This window comes from Stegodyphus dumicola, chromosome 5, assembly GCF_044657685.1.
Source record: "Stegodyphus dumicola isolate Sdum_Otavi_A_Nest chromosome 5, ASM4465768v1".
Classification (NCBI taxonomy): domain Eukaryota; kingdom Metazoa; phylum Arthropoda; class Arachnida; order Araneae; family Eresidae; genus Stegodyphus; species Stegodyphus dumicola.
The window spans coordinates 143,089,544-143,110,624 of NC_140772.1; the positions used below are offsets into that span (position 1 = coordinate 143,089,544).

The 21,081-nt window shown below is 32.5% G+C and overlaps 1 protein-coding gene across 1 annotated transcript in view; it reads left to right on the forward strand.

Moving 5' to 3' along the window:
• The window catches only part of LOC118205402 (thioredoxin reductase 1, cytoplasmic-like), a 68,802-nt gene that overhangs the window by 33,700 nt on the left and 14,021 nt on the right, over positions 1 to 21,081 (forward strand). The window contains exons 12-14 of the mRNA XM_085817142.1: positions 3,665 to 3,818; positions 8,061 to 8,168; positions 20,714 to 20,809. Of these exons, the coding sequence (XP_085673268.1) occupies positions 3,665 to 3,818; positions 8,061 to 8,168; positions 20,714 to 20,809 (358 nt within the window). The remainder of the gene's footprint in view (positions 1 to 3,664; positions 3,819 to 8,060; positions 8,169 to 20,713; positions 20,810 to 21,081) is intronic.

Here is a 21,081-nt window from a genome sequence, read left to right on the forward strand (position 1 = left end):
ATTGATTATATAATTGTTAATAAATGCTATTTAAATGCATGTATTCATAAACAGATCTTTAAAAGGCTGTGTCGTGCAGAGAGTTAGAATAAAATATATCATTGTTTATAAGCAGCTGTGTGAAGACAGGTTAAAGTATTATTTTTATGTTAGATGTATAAAAAATTACTTGTACCATTATTTTTATGTTAATTTTGTAAAAAATTTACTTGTATCCTTAATTTGATGTTAAATGTGTAAAAAAATTACTTGTACCATTTTATTTTTGTACTGCCCACATATTTAAAAATTATTGGCTGCAGTCTCAGTTATTAAGTAGTTATTTAGAATTATTTAAAAAATGCTTTTTTATTATTTTAAAATTACTTTGGTTTCTAATTTTTCTGATTCTGTGTACTTTTTTGTATCAAAATAGGTTCAAAAATCGCATATATTTTTTATTACATATTTCAAATCTACATATATTTTAAAGTTAAAATATCCAAAAATTTTTTTGTAAAAGAGTTTTTTTTTTTTTTTTTTTTTTTTAAAAATATAGAATTAGATCATAGAAAAAGGTTGTCAGACTACTGAAAGTGAAGAATAATGATTTTGAAAATTAATATTGGTTAAATTATGATTTATTTTATAAAATACAAATGTAAAACATATATACTAATGAAAATATTTGCATAGTGTACTATTTTGCACCACTGTCGAACGTTTTCAATAGAAACTGAATTTTCAGATTCTTTACTATCTGCAGAGGAATCCAACAAATTTTCCATCAGTTTTGCTATAACTATCTTCAATATACTTTAAATCAGAGTCAGAACTACTATCAGTGTCGGAAATATCGTCAGGAATATAGGTTATACGACTTGCGAAGCACTCTTGCCAGACATCTTTGAGCTCTGAAAAGGGCGTGCAAAATACTATATTATGTATTCTTGTATATTTGGCAGAAATGTGGACAACTAACGCCATCTGTTAGACTACATCTAAATAAACAATTAAACATCACAGAAAAGCCGAAAGGAAACCTTGAATGGGGAAAGAGCGAGTTGCGCGGTTAAATAGATAGCAAAAATTCATCCCCATAGAAATCGCGGGTTGCGCAAATTTTGCTACTTTTATGTTGCCCGTGGAAATCGCGTAATGCACAGCGAGAGGGTTAAGTAATAATCTAAATACCATGCTAGATTTGTGTAATTAAATTGAAGCTTGACATCTTTATTGATAAATAAGATACTAGTTGTATGGTTTTTTAATTTATTTTCTAAAACATATTTTTGATAAATTTTTATAAAACATTCTATTGATTTTCAAAATTCTAAAAAATATAGCTTCTTGTATCAATAATTTTCAGCATTGCTGAATTAAAATTAATTTCTCATAGTGACAATTAAATGATTTTTTTAAATTTATTGTATTTCTTCGATTTTAATATACACCTTTTTTCTCCATGTAAATGTGATTGAAAAAGAAATGTCTTGGAATCAGTGGCATTTTAGATTGCAGATATTTTCATATTATTGATTATTCTGACATAATTAATTTTTCTGAAATACTGATTTAAAATATATCTTGTAATTATAAATGTAATTAATTGTATAAAAGGTATTTAGTAGACATATTTAATTTCAATTGCTTTATTTTGTTAGGCCAGTCTTTTTATTTTTTTCTGTTACTGGTACTGAAAGTAAGAAGTATGCCTTAAAATTGATGACATTTTAGAATTGAAAAATCATGGTATTTTTTCACTGAAAAGCTTTATTTCTAATAACTTGTTCATGTCTCTTATATTTAATCCATCAGACAGGCATACTTTAATTTAGTTTTTCTTCTTTTGGGAATTTTTGTGTATTTTCTTTTTGTTCGATTCTTTTTAAAAAGAAAGATTTAACTTATACAGCCAAAAGTCGTTAATCCGGACTCGTCGGGACTTCAGCGATTCCGGATTATAGATCATCAGTTTAAATCTGGTAAGATGGCATGCAGAAATTATAAAATTAAAAATATGAAACCGTAATTTATGAAATAAAGAACAATTATGATCTAAAAGGTATCGAAATTTACAAAAAAAAAAAAAAAAAAGAGCTTAATATTTATTTGTTTACTTTATTAAACATTTCTTTCAATATAAGTTGTTTAAGTTGCTTCATTTTTTATGTGATAATACATTCTCTTTAATTCTATAAGCAGACATAATTTCTTGTTCAGTTACAAAGTTCCGCTGTTTAAATCCTATAATTGCTGTGTCGAGAATACTGACTTCTTCGCTATCGGAAGCGAATTATAATGACGAGGAATTTAATTTAAATCATATCAAAGACGGAGTACATCGAGATGAAATACTACATTTAGTAAGGAATTATAAGCCAAATAAAATAAAAACATCTGCCCTGAAGATAAGGATAGTGCTGACAGATCAACTTCCAATTCATTGCGCGTGGCGTTAAAGATAAACAAAGTTTAGATAAACAAAGGATATGCCTTTATCCATTTTTTGCAGCAATTCCACTTTTTGTTTAATGGACTTTGAAACATACTTTCGCTTTGTAGATCCTTTACATATTAGTAAATATATATCAGAAATTCTATTTGACATAATCGAAAGTTCAAGCTTACTTTTATAAAATTTCTCTAACAGTCTGCAAAAAATAATAAGCCGAATCCAATTCGAAGATTGAGGAACAACGCAGTCTGCAACATTAACTGAATTAGATAGTTTTAGCTTATCTTATACCGTCCGTTATACATTAAATGCGCATTCTTAAACGTATTTTGCGCACGGGCACACGCGTATTCGCAGTGTGCGTCAACGCGACGCATGCACAGAAAGTTTGTAGCTTTGAGGTCCAGATTATAGATCATTCTGGATTATGGGTGTCCGAATTAACGACTTTTGACTGTATTAACTTTTTATTTAGTTCACTTCGTTTTTAATTGGTTGTATCTAACTGTATTAAACAATATAAACATTAATTCATTTTTAGTTATTGAATTGTGTGTTACTCTTTCTGTTTATGGGAATTAGGTATTGTCAGACCTTTTTCTTGGGATATGATCATTGGTACTGCATTAGCACTAACTTCAGTTTGTGGTTATTTGAACCGTCTTTCAATGTGGATAATTTCATATTCCTGATGGAATTTATAGTAGACTCTTTATCATTTGCTATATTGTAAAATTCGTCATAAAAGAGAAAGTATGAATTTTTTGTGCGAGTCAAAATCTCATGCAAAAAGCATATCTGAATTGAAAAATGAGGGAGTATGATTGTGTGCTATGATTTATGGTGTAAGTTTTCTAAACAGTGATATACTTTGATATACTAGTTTAGAAACTATGCCATTAACAAAAGAGTGCCAATTTTACTAGTGATCATTAACATTTGAGTATCCTTGTTGTTCATTTGTTAGGCCCAGTATTATTAATCATTGTAAATTCTTTCTGAAAATCTGTTATAGTTAATTTTTAATGTTAATTTGCATTTTTTGTAAAAATTATGAATAAATAATACTAAGATTTTAACTATTTTCTATTAATTTTTGTTAATCGTCTTTCCTGTTTGTGATGTTTTTGTTATAAGTTTTCCTCATACAGTATTTAACCTTTTATAATTTTAATGTCTTCTAGTGTTTCTTTTATTGCAATTAATGACACTTTATTTTTGTTATAGCAATGGTAAAGTGCCTGTTGAGAATGAGCAGACCAATATTCCACATATCTATGCTATTGGTGATATTTTAGAAGGAAAACCTGAACTTACTCCAGTTGCTATTGAGGCTGGTTTATTACTTGCACGTAGGTTATATGGAAATAGTGATATCCAGGTAATATTTTTTGAAATCCTTTGTAATTAGAATTTGAAAATTTTATTTCTAAACAAAACTCAGAATTTCTAGTGTGTTTAGTATTTTAGTGTGCTTAGTGTTATTAAATGTAAAATTTTTTATCAGATAGACACTATCCCAGATCTTGGGTTTTTTTTTTTTTTTTTTTTTTTTTTTTTGTGTGTGTGTGTGTGTGTTTTTAAATGGCTATTGCTTGTGAGGTAAAGCTTAGTGTTAAAATTGGAACTGATTCTGAATTCAAATCATTCATTTAGTTTCTCATAGTAATGGTATGTTTATTGTGCTTGTTTCGTTATTTTAAATAAATATTTTTTTGGTAAATAAGAATTTGACCAAATAAATGTGGTATATTTATTTATTCGTTGAAACAGCATGTTTCTTTTCCAATAGAAAATACTAACATTTTATGAATTAACACAGTCTGTTTGAAAAGTTTTTTGACTGTGGTCTTAGTAAATAATCTTTTTTTGTCTCTTTATTATTAAATCGCTTTTTTTGCATTTACACCATATACAATACAACATTAAAATTACAAAAAAATTTTAATAGCAGCATATGTTTACAATTCTCGTTATAGTATAAAGTATTGACATACATTTTTCTATTTTCAATTTTTCCCCAGTTTATCGTATCAGTGTTCAGTTTTGTTAGTAAGACGACTTACGAAACTTGTATTATGTTTACATTCTCATTTGTATTGATTTGATACACATATAAAAAAAATTAAAGTTTATTTACATAGGGATTTTGAGATCTAATCTGCATAGCCTCAGAATTTGCCAATAAGACTAAAATGCTGTAATAGTATTTTTTCTGTTTGTTTCTGTTGCCTAGTTTGGATATTCAACTACATTTTTTCTCTCTCCTTTCTTAAGGTCATTAATGATTTTTAGAACAAGGTAATAAAATTTATAATAGAATTCTCATATTCATATAAATATGAGTGTGCTTTGGGAGGGGAGGAGGCTTAGTAAATGAGTTACATTGTAATGGAATAATTCAAAAATATTTCCTCTCATAATTGAAAGTCTTTTCATATATTATATTAGCCTTTAATATTTAATTATTACTCTTATTAGTAAATATTTTGTTAATATATTTCTTTATATTTGTAAATGTTCATTTAGTATTCATTTGTAGTGACATTCTGCTGTCTAAGAAACTTAAAAATTAAGCAAGAAAATTAAATAATTCTGACATATAGTAGCAACAAAACCTAAGTTTGATACCCTGTTAAAATTAAATCATAAAAAAAAGAAAGCTAATATTAATTTTAAAGGATGTATTTGAATTGTTTAATGCTGAATGTTCTTTGAGCATTTCAGCTTATGGAAGTCAAGTAATCAGAAAGTACATTTCTTCCTATTTCTTTCATATTCTTCTCTTCATGTGAGTGTTGTTAAATTTAATTTGACAATCCGATTAGAACTGTGAGTCTGTTAGATTTGCTTAATCTGATTGTAGCAAATATTCTTTATAATTCAATGGCTAAGTGTTCACATCATTCAAGAAGAGGTAGTACTTTTTCCTTCTAATAGACAGCATGAATCATATATGGTATGGGTCAGGGATGGGCAAACGTTTTCTGTCGCGGGCCGAAAATCGAAAGAGAAAAGTTTGGCGGGCCAAGATAAGTTTTTCTAAAATTTTAAAAACAATATACAAGTATTACAAGTTAAATATGTTAATGAGATGAATGAAATTGCGATTTCATTTTTAAAAGTTCCTTATATTGAGGTTCGAAGTGAGATGTACTGATTCTAAGGAACGTGGCTAAATGCTCATTTGTCAGTCTACTTCTGAAATAATTCTTTCTAAGTTTTATAGTTGAAAACACTTGTTTACATATATAAGATAAAGCAAACATAGCACTGATTTTCTGGGCGTGAGATATAAATTTGGGAAACTTACTTTCGATAATGATTTGTAAAACTCAAACTTTGGCATATTTAGAAACTACTGCTTGAGATGATTGTTAGATTGCAAATAAATTAAGTCAAGCTGCAAATATGATCTCACTGCTTCACAATTTATGTTGAAAGCCATGGTAAAAATATCTAGTTCTGTTTGTATGGCACTGAAATCTGTGTTCGAACTCAAAATGCAGTTTTTTCAAGCCATCTTCATAATTCCTAAGCTTCTATTCATTTACTGGGGGTATTGAATTAAACCTCGGAAAATGAGACAAATCGTTCTAGATGCCCAGCAAACATATTAAGTTTTATTAAGTTAAGATAATTAAAATTAAGGTTTTTCTAACAGGTCTAATTGACCTGTATTGGATTCCCATATTGAAAGCTGTCTGTGTTTGCAATTTTCGTCGATTTATGTTTTGTTGAAAAAAAACAGAGAAAGTAAAAATATGATCAGTCCTTTGAAAACAAGGGAAGGAAAATAAAAGTATTTAAACAAAGTGGAAAAGTAGATGGATATATAATATATAAACTTCTTTTAATTTGCCTCAGGCCGGCAAATTAAAATTCTATCCGCGGGCCAGATAGGAGCTTCCGGAGGGCCGGAGTTGGCCCGCAGGCCATAGTTTGCCCATCCCTGGTATGGGTCATAGTTTTTAGCTGGCTAAAAAAAAAAAAACAGTTCCCCATTTATGTTGAATTGTTGTGTGTTCCTTGTTTTTTAATTTTTCTGATCATGAAAATAGTATTCAAAATGAAAATAGTATCTGTTATTACTTTTAAATTAGCAAACGTAATGAATAGATATAGCTTGTTTTCTTTATGCTGTATTTAAGGGATGGAAACTGTAAATTTTTTCCATCTGCTAAAGAATTGTTATATTTTAACAGTTTCGTGTTTCTGTTTATCTGGCTTTCATATTAACTGTTCATATTTTTAAGACTTTTTCTTTCTCAGATAAAATTTCTACGAAAATGTAGTGTATTATTTCATTCAGAAAGTAAGTGAAAATTTAAAAAGAAACTAATATCTGAAGATTTTAGATTATAGTCTAACACAGCAAGAAGAGTTCATTAAAAATTTTAAAAAATATAAAACATTATACAAGTTTGTAAAAAAAAGATTTTATCAGTTATGTAACATTGCATAAGAAGCATTGTTTTATTGACAACAATGCTGCAGATTGTAAATTATTTTAATTTCTACTGGTTATATAAATTTTAAAAAATAAAGATTTAAAATATTGAAAACTACTTATTGCTTTGAAATTGTTCAATTTATTAATCACTAATAGAATGATTAAGTTGGGAAGATAAATTAAAAACCTTGTATTTTGAGGAATGGCAGCCTGCTGAAAACAGGCTATGATTAAATGCATGTGGAATATAATAAATTAATGGTAATTTGTTCCATGTAATCATACCATTTATCAAGGGTTGCTTTTCGAGTGTCTTTTTTCTCCTCTGCCAATTTTACTTGATCAGAATTGTTATATGTTAAGTGAATAATACACCTCATGAAGTGTGATGATAGCTGTTCAAGCCATTATTTTGAAAAGTTTCATGCTTCAGTTAATGATTGATGTAGCTCTGTAAAATTATAACCACTTCATGTGCATTTGTTTTCTTTGCTTTCTGATCGTTATTGAATTTTACAAAGATTTGAATAGAAAGAGAGATGGCATGCTAACTAATGAATAAAAATTTTGGAACATATATTGATAATGGAGAACCTGTTAACTGAATACACAATAAAGTAAATATAAACAACAACAAAAAAAAAAAAAAAAAAAAAAAATTGAGGAAATGGTTAATGGGAAAACAGGAATCGTTTAAATTTAGTAAGCAATTAGAATTGGAAAAAACTCTTTCCAGAAGAAGAAACCCCTAAAAATGGGAGTTTCTGTTGATGAATAAGATTTTTAATGGCAAAGCAATTCATCTACATTAATGTTATGCATATTACTGATGTGAATTTTATTCAAAGCTAGAAGTGAAATAAAAGACAATAATTTTTAATTAATTAAATGTTTAATAAGTATTTACACACTGCATAAATACATATTTTTTAATTTAATTTGAAATCTGTAAATGCTCTTTTCTGTGCATTTTTGAGTGGATTAACTGTGCTTTTGTTTATTGAAACTAAAGTCCAACCCCATAGAGGCTAGACTGAAAATCTATTTTGTGTGTATATTTATAGGCTGACTTCTTTTTTAATATGAGTGTTAAAATTTTATGCATTCAATAAATGTTAATTTTATTTTGTAAAATTAGTATTAAATTTTAAACTATTAATTTATTTTCAGTGTGATTATGATAAAGTTCCAACTACTGTTTTTACACCTTTGGAATATGGCTGTATTGGTTTTTCTGAAGAAAAGGCTATAGAAAAGTATGGAGAAGATAATATTGAGGTAAGTTTCAACTCCATGAGGTAAACAAAAATTATAGTGGATCTTATAAAGTTCAGATTTATTTTTAAAAAAAAATATTTGAGCGTTTATTTGTCTCATAGGATTAACCTTCTTGCTGTGTATCCTGTATTTTCCACAGGCAACACGGCAAAATTTGCACAACCCGCCTGCAGGGATGCATATTTTTCGTTTATTTAACTGTGCAACCTGCTCTTTTCCCATCCATGATTTCATTTCGGCTTTTCTGTGATGTTTTATTATTTATTCAGATGTGGGTTAACAGATGGCATTACCTGTCCATATTTTTGTGAAATATACAAACACATTTTGCACCATTTTGCATGCTCTTTCCAAAGCTCAAAGATGTCTCCAGTTCAACTCTCAATCACATGAAACTAACTGTTCGACATTTTGCTAGATATATATCCCCCAATTCCTTCCAAGAAAAAAATTTGTAGACATTTTGCTGTTTGTTTCTAAGAAAAGAACTGAAACTGGCAAAGAAATTCTCAAAGAAACGTGTACAGTCAAAAGTCTTTAATCCGGAATGATCTATAATCTGGAGCTCAAAGCTACAAACTTTCTGCGCACCGCGTAAACACATTATGCATTTACGCATGCACGTTTAATGTATAACAGATGATATAAGCTAAGCTAAAATTATCTAATTATCTATTTCAGTTAATGTTGCAGATTGCGTTATTTCTTAATCTTCGAATTGGATCCGGCTTATTATTTTTTGCAGACTGTTAGAGCAGTTTTATAAAAGTAAGCTTGAACTTTCAATTGTGTCAAAAAAAATTTCCGATTCTGGAGCCGCCAAAGGATCTACAAAGCAAAAGCATGTTTTGATGTCCATCAAACAAAAAGTGGAATTTCTGCAAAAAATGGATAAAGGCATATCCTTTGTTTCTCTAACCATTCCGAAATCTGTTTATAAATTTCACGCTGCTCTGTGGGGGGGGGGGACATCGCGGCACGAAATGAACTGGAAGTTGATCAGTCAGCACTATCCTTATCTTCAGGGCAGATGTTTTTATTTTATTCGGCTTATAATTCCTTACTAAATTTACTATTTCATTTCGATGTACTCTGTCTTTGATATGATTTAAATCAAATTCCTTGTCATTTTAAATATCACGAATGCACATCAAATAGTTTTCTGGTTGCAATTTTCTAATTTCAACGATGCATAATGTATGATTTACGCATGCACACGTTGAAAGAAATGTTTAATAAAGTAAGCAAATAAATATTAACCTTTTATTTTGTAAATTTTGATACCCTTTAGATCATAATTGCTCTTTATTTCATAAATTACAGTTTTATATTTTTAATTTTATAATTTCTGCACGCCATCTTACCAGATTTAAATTGATCATCTATAATCCGGAATCGCCGAAGTCCCGACGAGTCCGGATTAAAGACTTTTGACTGTATATATCTGCATATGATTAAAAGAAGAGTTGTTAAAAAACATCAGCATTACTAAATATTGTAATCCATAATTATTGCCCCCTCAGGGGCTGACTTTTGTGAGTACGGGTGTGGCAATCCCGAGGTACCCTAACCCTTCAGGGGATCATCTTCTTGGTGAGACCGGTGTCACGATCCTGGAGCCCCAGTGATCTATCCTCTTTTCCGTCTCCTCTCCTCTTGGCTGGAACTTTTTCCCTTCCCTTCTCCTTTGTGGTTTCCCTCTTCGGAGTTTGGGGCTCGTCACGAGAAATTGGAACAGCCCTTGTCTCTAGTTTTGAAGTGGCGAGAAAACTGCCCACGTGTTTGCCGTGTGTGGAGACCCGTGTCGCTGGAAAGGAGGGTCCTGGTAGTTGAGGGGCGAGGTATTGTCCCCAACACACTGCTTTGGCCTCTGCTTCAGCTAAACGGGAGGCACCTTAGTCGTCCTCACGGGTGTCAATCGGCTGGTCACTAATCCTTGTGTCAGTGGCTTGGGGTCAAGCTCTCAGGAGTACCTGCTTTCAGGAAAGCCGACTGTGGGGCTTCAGTTTGCGTATAGCTCCAGCTAGCCCTAACACAGGAATCTGTGTTCCCTTGTTGGGCTCCGTGGTGGGTGGGGCCGTCGGATCCGAATTTTTTTCTCTTTCAATCATGGCTTCTCTTTTTATCCTTAAAAAAACCCGAGTCAAATGAAACCAAACAAGATATCGAAATTGTCGACAAATCCATCAATAAGAAGATCCATACAGATGCAAATGCCAAAGATATTGAAATTGTTGACAAAATGATTAGCAAGAAGATCTGTACCAAATCAAATGCCAAGGAAACTTCTGAAAATCCTCGCTTCCTTGTTGTCTATGGTCCTTCTGGTGAACTTCAAAAGATGTCTTGTTTTCTCGTAAGCAAATACATTCAATCATGCATAGGTGAGCCGAAGAACATAAAGCGTCTCCGTTCTGGAGACCTGCTTATTGATACTGTATCGGCCACCCAGTCTGCTTCTCTTTCTCGACAAACCAAACTTGGAGAAATATCTATAACTGTGTCAGCACACAAAACACTTAATTCTTGTAGAGGTGTGATCTCGGAGATCGACCTTCTGTGTGTTTCAGAAGAAGAGTTCGTCTCCAAGTTAGCTGACCAAAATGTCTGTGGTGCTAGGCGGATCAAGATGCGAAAGGAAGGTAAGTTGATTGACACGAAACACGTGATCCTTACCTTCATCACGCCTGTTCTGCCTAAGAATATTAAGGCTGGATACTTAAATTGTCCTGTAAGACCTTATATTCCTAACCCTATGCAATGTTTCCAATGCCAGCGTTTTGGCCATTCTAAGGTGTCTTGTCGGGGCAGCTTCACATGCGCACGATGCTCACAGATTGGCCACGATTCTGAAAATTGTACTGCTGCGCCTTCGTGTATAAATTGCAAGGGTCAGCACCCAGCATTTTCACCCCTGTGCCCAAAATGGAAATCCGAAAAAGAAGTGCAGACTGCAAAAGTTACCAGGAACATCTCGTATGCTGAAGCCAGAAAACTAGTTCAAAACATACAGCTTGAACAAAACAAATCAAATGCCAGTGTCGTTAAAACAACATGTAGCTTTGCCACCCAAACATCAATAGGCACGCAGACTGTACCAAATAAAACCCAACCGACCACATCCAACAAGAAAACGGAAAATTCAATTCATTTAATGCAAAATAAAGAAACAGTCATTCAAAGTAAACCCAAAACTGCTGCTAAAAAAGTATCAAATAAAAATAGAAGTTCCAGCAAAAGCTCTTTTGATGAAATGATTTCTGAATCTGCAGATTCAGACAGTATGGAAGTAGAAGAGGGCGTGGAAGTTCCCAGGCATCTACTTCCACGAAAAACCAAACAAGAGCACAGAAAGAACAAAAACCAATCATAATGGCCACCCTCGTCTCATGGAACTGTCGCGGTTTCCACCGAAATTTGCTCGACATCAAAGCCATAATTAATGCTTATCATCCTGTATGCTTTGCAATACAGGAAACAAATCTAAAACTAGAACAACAGGCAAAACTTCGAAGGTTTTCTTTCGTCAGGAAAGATAACCTTGCAGGTGAGCGTGCCAGGGGAGGTGTAGGTCTCCTCACCTCACTGGATTATCCCTCAAATGTGCTTTCTTTGACGACATCCCTCCAAGTTGTCGCTACTCAAACAAATTTTGATCTTGTTGTTACAGTCGTTTCTCTGTATTTGCCTCCAAATGAGCATATTGATCAGCAAGATTTAAATGGCCTTATAGAGCAGCTGCCTGAGCCTTTCATCATAATAGGTGATTTTAACGGCCATAGTCCGCTCTGGGTTAGTAAAGATACAAATTGCCAAGGAAGACAAATTGAGCGATTGATTGAAGATCATAGCCTTTGTCTCCTGAATAATGGGCAGGATACTTACTTCCATGAGCCTTCAAAGACATTCCATGCTGTCGACCTTGCCATCTGTTCACCATCTCTGTTGCCTTTTTGCACTTTTAATGTGGGAAATGATCTTTACAACAGTGATCATTATCCTATTTTTGTGTCTCTTGCACGAAGAGGAGCAAACCCCATGACGAGACTCTCTCGGTTTATACTGGACAGGGCAAACTGGGAACTCTTCTCTTCCATTGCAGAGCTCACAGATCAAATGGTAGAAGATGGGCATATCGATGATGCTGTTGAAGCTGTTACTAATGCTATTATAGGACATTCAGGCAGCTATGCTTTCCATTCCTAGAACATCAGGAAAACTACTAAAATATTCAAAACCATAGTTGAATCGTGACAGTCATGAAGCACTGAAAAAACAGAAAAAAGCATGGGGTATTTTTCGTAGATATCCTACTCTGCGAAACCTCATAGCATTTAAAAGAGCCAAAGCAAATGCACGAAAAGTAAGGAGGCAGAGCCAAAGGAATTCTTGGATTTCATATGTGTCGTCAATAACATCCTCGACGCCTAGTAAGCGGGTTTGGGAAAGAGTTCGAAAAGCATGCGGCATATATAAAGACCACTCACTTTCCTTTCTGGAAAAAGATGGACGAGTGATTAGCTCCATAGAAGAAATTGCGAATACTATTAGTGAGGCATTTGCTGCCGTTTCTTCCAGCAGAAACTATTCACCTGCATTTCTCTCTATGAAGCAGCACTCTGAAATAAATCCTATCGCATTCAACTCTTCCAAATCTGAGCCTTACAATAGAGACTTTACTATGCTTGAATTAAGGAGTTCTTTATTGCAGACACATAGGTCTTCTCTGGGTCTTGATGGCGTGAATTACGAAATGCTAAAGCATCTGTCCTGTAAGTCACTGACTGCCCTTCTCACTCTTTACAATAGAGTGTGGAAGGAGTGTACCTTTCCCAGTGCATGGAGGAGAGCTGTTGTCATTCCTATTGCTAAGCCAGGGAAAGATCCAAGGAATCCCTCCAACTATCGGCCAATTGCTCTTACGAGTTGCCTATGCAAACTGTTTGAAAAGATGGTAAAGTCTACTTCTTGGAAAAGAATAATATTATATCGCCTTATCAAAGCGGTTTTCGAAAGGGAAGAACGACCATAGATAATATGCTTCTTTTAGAGACATCTATTCGAAAAGCTTTTGTCAAAAGAAGTCACCTTGTCTCATTGAGAAAGCTTATGATAAGGCATGGAGATACGGTATACTTCACGATCTCCACGAGAGTGGCTTACGCGGCGACCTACCAATTTTTATTCAGAATTTCTTGTACAATAGAACTTTTCAAGTAAGGATTGGCTCTGCTTTATCGAATGTTTTTGAACAGGAAGAGGGTGTGCCTCAAGGCTGTGTGCTTAGTGTAATGCTGTTCAGCCTAAAATTAAACTCTGTATTAAAAAAACTTCCTCCCACCATCTTGAGATCTCTACATGTAGATGATTTACAGATTAGCTGTCGAGGGGCAGACATGAGATACTTAGAGAGGCAATTGCAGATGGCTCTGAATAAGATCCAGGAATGGTCAAACAAACAGGGATTTACTTTTTCAAAACAGAAAACTGTGTGGGTGCACTTTTGTAGGAAGCGTGGTCTCCATCCTGAACCTGAGTTATCTGAACGGTACAATTATTCCAGTTGTGCCTGAAGTAAAATTTTTAGGAGTGACGTTCAACCGAAAATTGACTTTCCTTTCTCATGTTTTAAACCTGAGAAAGAAGTGTCTAAAAACACTAAATATTTTAAAAGTGTTGCCGAACACCTCCTGGGGTGCAAAGCGTTGCTCCATGCTTTGCAGTTACAGAGCGCTTATCCGCTCTAGACTGGACTATGGCTCAGTTGTTTATGGATCCGCTCGCTCATCTGTTTTGTTAAAACTGGATCCTGTTCACCATCAAGCTCTGTGTATTTGTTCAGGAGCTTTCAGGACTTCTCCTGTCCAGAGCCTATATGTTGACTCTAACGAACCATCACTTTATCTGAGGCGTGAGCAATTGTCCCTTTTGCAATATTTTAATATTCTATCTCAACCTGAACGTCTTAATAAGCTGTGCTTACTTGATAATGAGTGTAATACATTATTTGAAACACGTCCATCCTGTATTCCTACCTTTCCTTTAAGAGTTCGCGCTATCATTGAGGAACATTCCCTCTCTGATATGCGCCCCCAAGCAGTACAGAACTTTGAAATCCCACCTTGGGAAAATTCACGGATTCAGCTTCTTGATGTTTTCAAACATCACGTGAAGGCAAGCTCTAACAAGATCGTATACAGACGACTCTTCACTGAGCACAGGCACAAATATAGCAGTTATCTTCCAGTCTATGCAGATGGATCCGAGTCAAAAGATCATGTTGGAATGGCGTTTGTAATTGAAGATCACATGGAGGGCAGACGCTTGCACCGTGATTTCTCTGTCTTAACATCCAAACTAACTGCGATATATTATAGTCTCCTGTACATCTCAAGGCTCTGCCACAAAAAGTTTATAATTTATACAGACTCGTATAGAGCGCTTAAATCATTAAAAGCTTTTTCTAATACTCAAAATCCAGTAATAGTGGATATTCTTAAGTTACATATAAACTTAACAGGTCGTGGATATGAAATCCTGTACTGCTGGGTTCCCGGGCATGTGGGAATAAAAGGGAATGAGCTGGCAGATATCACAGCGAAATGTGCTGTTGAACTGTCCAGTCGTCTCATCTCTTTTGCAGACATCTGTTGTGTTGTGAAACAGAAAATCCAAAAAAAAAAAAAAAAAATGGCAGCAACTTTGGGATGTTCAGCTTCAAAATAAATTAAGACATGTAAAGCCTAAAATTGAGCATTGGGAATTAAACAAAAATCGTAAGGAGGAAGTTCTTTTGACTCGCCTCAGAATTGGCCACACTAGAGTGATACATTACTACCTTTTAAAAGCTGAGAATGAGCTTGTTTGTTCAAATTGTAATGTTTGTCTATCTGTCCATCATATTTTAATTGAGTGTCCATGATTTAATAATCTTCGTCAGAAATATTTTAATAGCTATGACTTACCTCTCGACCGTTTAATCGGAAGAGAGGTCAATATTAATTTATTTTATTATTTAAAAGAGACTGGCTTTTATTATCTAATGTAATTTGTTTTGAAGAGTGTGTCTTGAATTTTAATGTGTGCTTTTAACTTGTTTTTATATGACTTCATCCTCTGGATTTGGTACATTTGTATACTTGTTTTTAATTATTGTATTTTAATTTCATCATTTGTAATCATCCCATCTCGTGTTTGGCGCGCTATAATCATCTTTGGTTTTACGCCATAATCTCTCACTCACTCACCATAATTATTGCATTTTTAATCATATAATATTTAAAAAACATGAAATTTTACATCAAGTGCAAATTGCAGTTCTGTTATTTTTCTCTTGGAATTTGTAATATATCTCTTGGTATGAATACGAATATTGCAAGTTATGTTTTTTAATTATTAAATTTGAATACATTTCATTTACATTGTTAATTTTTGTACATTCTTGTGATGGCAATAAAATTCAAGATAAATGGGAAAAAGCTTTTTGTTGTGTGCTATTTAACGAAGAGCATATTTAAATGTGCAGTTCTTACTATTGTATTCAAATCATTTCTGTGCAGTATCCAAAGAAATGTTATTGATTTGAATAAAATGGGCGTAAGAATCTGCTATTGTCTAAAACAAGTGCGTATATATATGTATTTACATATGATCGAAAGAAATGATGCTAAAAATCATCATCTTTGTTACTAATTATTGTACTTTTAATAGCTTGCTATTTAAAAAACACTAAATAATTTTTTATTAATTGGAAATACCGTATTTGACTGCATTATAAGGCGCACCCTTATTTAGACGGCCACTCACAAGGAAAAAAGTTTGAATAGCGTGGTTTCTTTTAGTTCTCACGTTTTGTAAAAGCCAAATAAACAAGTATTGAATGCAATTACCTTCACGTATAAGACACAGGTAACTTTTTTTAGACCAAATTTAGGAAAAAAAGTGGTTTTATATGCCGTTAAATATGGTAGTACTTCTGTTACTTTTTTCTGGTAACTTTCAAACACTGCATAGTTTTTTTTTTAAATATTGCCAGTTGTGTATGTAGTTTGTTAGGTTATCTCATTTCAAATATGAGCGTTGGAAGGCTTTTTTGTTATAAGATGTAGGTATGTTTCTTGTATGAAATATTTTTATTACGTTTATTAGCTATTTATATAGTATTTCATTTACGTACGTTGGAGTTATAGAAGTTGACGGTTATATATTTTGCTCTGAAATGCGAATAAATTAATACTTGAGCTGAGGTAAAATATTAATTATCTTGAGAACCCCTTCCCAATTTATCATGACAGTGGCAATTTTTAATCAGCGTTTAAAGTTTTGGAAAATGTTCGTTTGTTCTGCGGTTCTTTCAATTATATTTATGCACAAAGTTAATTTAAATATCTGTAAAAAGCCTAAAAAGTGAAAATAATGTATATAAAGCCTCCTTTCTTTCAGCTATTTTAATTAACTAAGCAACATAATAAAGTTATATTTCCGACGAAAATTTAAAAATCCAAATGACTTTCCAACAATAACATCGGACGGAAAGCTTCGCCATGTTTATAAAGTGTCATGACCTTTTCCCTCTCGAAGGTCATGATAGGGTTCACTCTAAAGAGGCAACAAGTGACAACATGGCTTCGTTTTTAGATGCATGTCCTTTAAGTGAAACCATTCAAGATGGCAATGCATTTAAACTAATCATAATTCTAAAACTGGCCCAAAAGCAGAGGGAAAATGAAATAAGTTAAAAAGTCATAATTCTTCACATAATCGAGCTATAAAAAAAGTCTTAAGAAATCAAAATAAGCTTTTCTATTTAGTATAAAGAGTAGAATGGCCAGTAATTTCATAAAGCATGAAAAGAATATTCTTCTTTTAATTCTAGCCAAATTCAAAGAGAAAAAGAAAATTTGTATAATTACATATACATATTAAATTGCTCGTAACATTCATCCACTAGTTAGCTCCTTTTCAGGTTTGGGTAAAAAATATTTTATTGCAAACGAGTAATGTAAAAAATAAAATTAATGCCACCTTTTTTTTTAAGGTGTACAAAATTGTGAACTTTGGAATTTGATTTTCTAAGAGGATATTAATTAGGTTTTGTATTTCTTCTTGAAGATAGTTTGTATCATTGCTATATTTTTTTATTCTAAGAATTTGGGTAAAGATAGTATTAACAATAACTAGTATTAATAATAACTAAGGGGATGTTAGAATTCCAGTTGATGAGTTTTAAGGTGCAAAAATTGAAATCTCTTCTTTTATCATAGATTCTGATACTTTTATAGTTTACAATTTGCAAATCAAGGTAGACAATTTCTTGCTGTTTGTGGGCTAATATTGTTAAAGCTTGCAGGATATATATTTGCAATTCCTATTTTATTAAAGTTATTGATTGCAATAATGTCATCTCCATATCTGTAAATGTTTGGAAAATAATTACATTGATCCAAATTAAGTGATTTTTTAAATTTATATTCTTGTGTGAAGAAAAAAAGATTACAAATGGTGGATGAGATGCTCAAGCCCATTGGTATGCTTTGTACTTGTTTGAAAAATTGATTATTAAATTTGATGTAATTGTTAAACAAAACACTTTTTAGGTAAAATTTCCATTCTTCTTCGGAGACTATTGTAAGAATTTGCATAAAAAATCAGGAGAAAGAAAACTTTCAAATATTCTTCTAACGGTAAAGTGGTGTAAAGATTTTTGAAATCGTAACAAGTAATATTTTCAACATCTAAAGTGTGTAATGCTTGTATAATCTTCTCGTTGATGTAATTAAAATGGTGGTCTTGAAAATTGATATTATTGATAATGTGTATAATATCAATTCAGTTTTTTTCAGTTTACTAGCAAAAAGAAAGTGAATCTCCTTAAAAAACAATTTTTATACCATTAGCAATGAATCTGAACTTTAGTGGATTTTCGTGAAACTTTGGAAGTGCTTAGCAAATTTATTAAAGTAGCTGCTGGCTTTAATTTTAAATCTTCCATGCAAAGCTTTGAAGTTGTTGGTGATCATATTTCCTATTGTTTCAATGAATTTGAAGCTAGGGATTGCTTTGATGCATTTAACAGGCAGCAGATTTTGATGCTTGTTAAAAATCTAATTAATTTTGATTCTATCATAGAATGGGTGTTTGAAATGAATTGTACAAAAAACTTTTTGTGGATAAATTTATTATTACACAGTTTATAATCACAAAAGTCGACTACTAGATCTTAAGTAATTTGGTGGCCTATGTGTTTCTCCCTAGAAAAGTTGAGCATTTTCCATAACATTATTTTTGAAAGTGTGGAATAATTTAAATAATATTTTTGGTGAAAGACTTTTCATTAATGTATCTATTAACATTTTTTACGATTTTATCAACTTCCTTCATGGAAAGATAGTGTCGTATACCTGTATTACTTCCTCTTTTTCATCATGATTTTTTACTAAAGATTCTAAATTGACTGTAGAAGTCTTCTTTTGTTACTGTCTGCAGTCTGATTTAAATATAAATTGAGCCCATAAGTGTAAAGTGATCTGTTCTGCAAAAGGCTAATCGATTCTCTAAAGAGTCTTAATTTTAGTTCAGGAATAATATCCAAAATAGCGATTTTAATATTGTCAAAATTATGGTACTGAAAATGTTGCAGAATGGCTGTGTTGTATTTGTTGTTATTGCCAGCTTGGATATTCCTATATTTTTTATGTGTGACCTATGGGTTTTTAATTCTGAGATTGAGGTGTTTTTTTTTTTTTTTTTTTGACCTACATGAATTAAATTATATTATTTTCAAGTGATTTGGTAAATACAATTAAAAGTTTTTCAAAGTGTTTGCTGTTGTTTTTCTTGAAGTGGTAAAAGAGGAAGCTAACCTGCTTTAAAGTTAGTTTTTTTGGGGAGGAAAACTAGAACCTGTTGTGGAAATCGAAATCGTGGAAAACCCACAAATACCTTTACAGCGAAAAATAGAACACAATCCTGTGAAATAAATATATATACACATTTGTGCACACAATTCACGTGCTCTATTCTTGCCTATTTCCAGAAATTTTATATTGGTTTTGTTGTGATAGAAAGTGAGCCCAATGAAATAATGTCCAAGCGGCACAGAAGGAAGGGGGGGCGAACTAAAGTGCACAATTTTCCAATAAGAAAGGTCATGAAGAGAAGGCTTTGGTTTAGATTAGAAAGTTTTCAGTACTCAAAATTTTGAGTTCGAGTTCCAAATAGCCTACGTCACCAGTGTTATGCAAGCCATGTGACATAGATTAACCTAGAAATAATGCAGTCCAGAAAAATTATTACTATTTTTAGAATACAAAGAGGAAATACCTAAATTAAAAATGAGGGATTAAGAGGCTATTGTTAAATTAAATTATAAAGCTAGCTGATTTACAAAGATTACTGATTTCTAAAGCATTTTTATCTTGCATGTATATAACCATTCTGTTACCAGGCTCGGCAAGTCCCTTGCCCCCCCCTTTTTTTTGCTTGTTAGTTATATGGTGCATTTTTTGCTTTTGAAAGTGATTGAATTATGTTACAGTTAAAATTTTTATGCTTTTAGTCAATCTGAATGTAGTAGTTGTAGAATTATCAACAATTAAAAAGTTGTGTAAGTGCTGCTAAGTCTAATGAAGCTGCCATTCGTTTACATTTGAAAGTGATTTGGTCATTTGAAAGTGATTTGGAATAGTGAATTAAGTCAGTGTGTGCACCAGCTTTAGTGTCTTTTTGCCGAGTGGGACCAAAAGTAAACTTTCAGTTTTGCGAACTGAAAAATCTTGTCTTCCTGCTCACTGGATTAATTGATTGATTTTCCCTAGAAAGTCTAATTTTAAATGTAAAATTGTTTTTTAACTCTTGTTAACTGTATTTTACAATTTTTAATGAAGATGTTTTGAGTTTTTATGTAACTGCGAAGAACTGAACTGATTGAATAAGAAATATATCTCTAATGAAATTCGAGGAAATAAGTTTAAATGAAATGCCGAAAAAAAAAAATGTGTAGAATTTAACCCCTTTGTGACAGCATGTTGCTGAACTCTGCAGATAGATGTGTCATATATACATCAGTCCCAAATATCGCTAGCAGCCAGGTGATGCACTGGTGCATCACACATTGCACTGATGTTTACCCATTGCACCCATCTCCAAGGTTAGTTGTGCTAAGTGGCATGCCGCCTGATAAGAGCTGCTGATGCATATATGATACATCCATCCTGAAGGGGTTAATAGGCTGTACAAGGAAATCATGGTATCCACATCAAGTTTTTTAAAGTAAATGATAAAAAATTTGTCTTATGAGATGAGGTGAAAAATTAATTAAAATTAATGCATATGCAAGTTTATTTTGGTCACTGTCATTAATTGTGCCAGCTTTACCACAACTTGATGTTTTATTTTATATAATCAAATGAGTATGATAATCATTTAAAATGTATTAAGTAACAGAGCAATACAGCTTTGTGCATGCTTGTCTTCATAAATTGATGAAAGCATTATTGTATTGAACTGTGTAACCTTGTCTCTTAATTTTCTTTTTGATATTGTAGGTGTACCATTCAAATCTTATGCCCCTGGAATGGACAGCGGCTAAAAGAGAAGGGAATGCTTGCTATGCCAAGTTAATATGCTTAATTTCAGAAAATGTAAGCATAGAATTTGTGGTACTTACGTATTAACGCAACCAGGCCAAAATTCGCATAAATCGCCAAATTTGGCGACCCTACTTACGGCAACCCTACGTGTTTAGACGAAAGTTTATTTGTAAAAAGAAAAAATAACACTGGACGTATACTACCACAGCAATGGGTTTTCGGCGGAATTTGCCGAGAAAAGAAAGAGACTTTTTTGGTTACTGTACCTAACAGAAGCGCTGTTACCCTCATGGAAAAAATTTGCGAAAATATCAAGGAAGGAA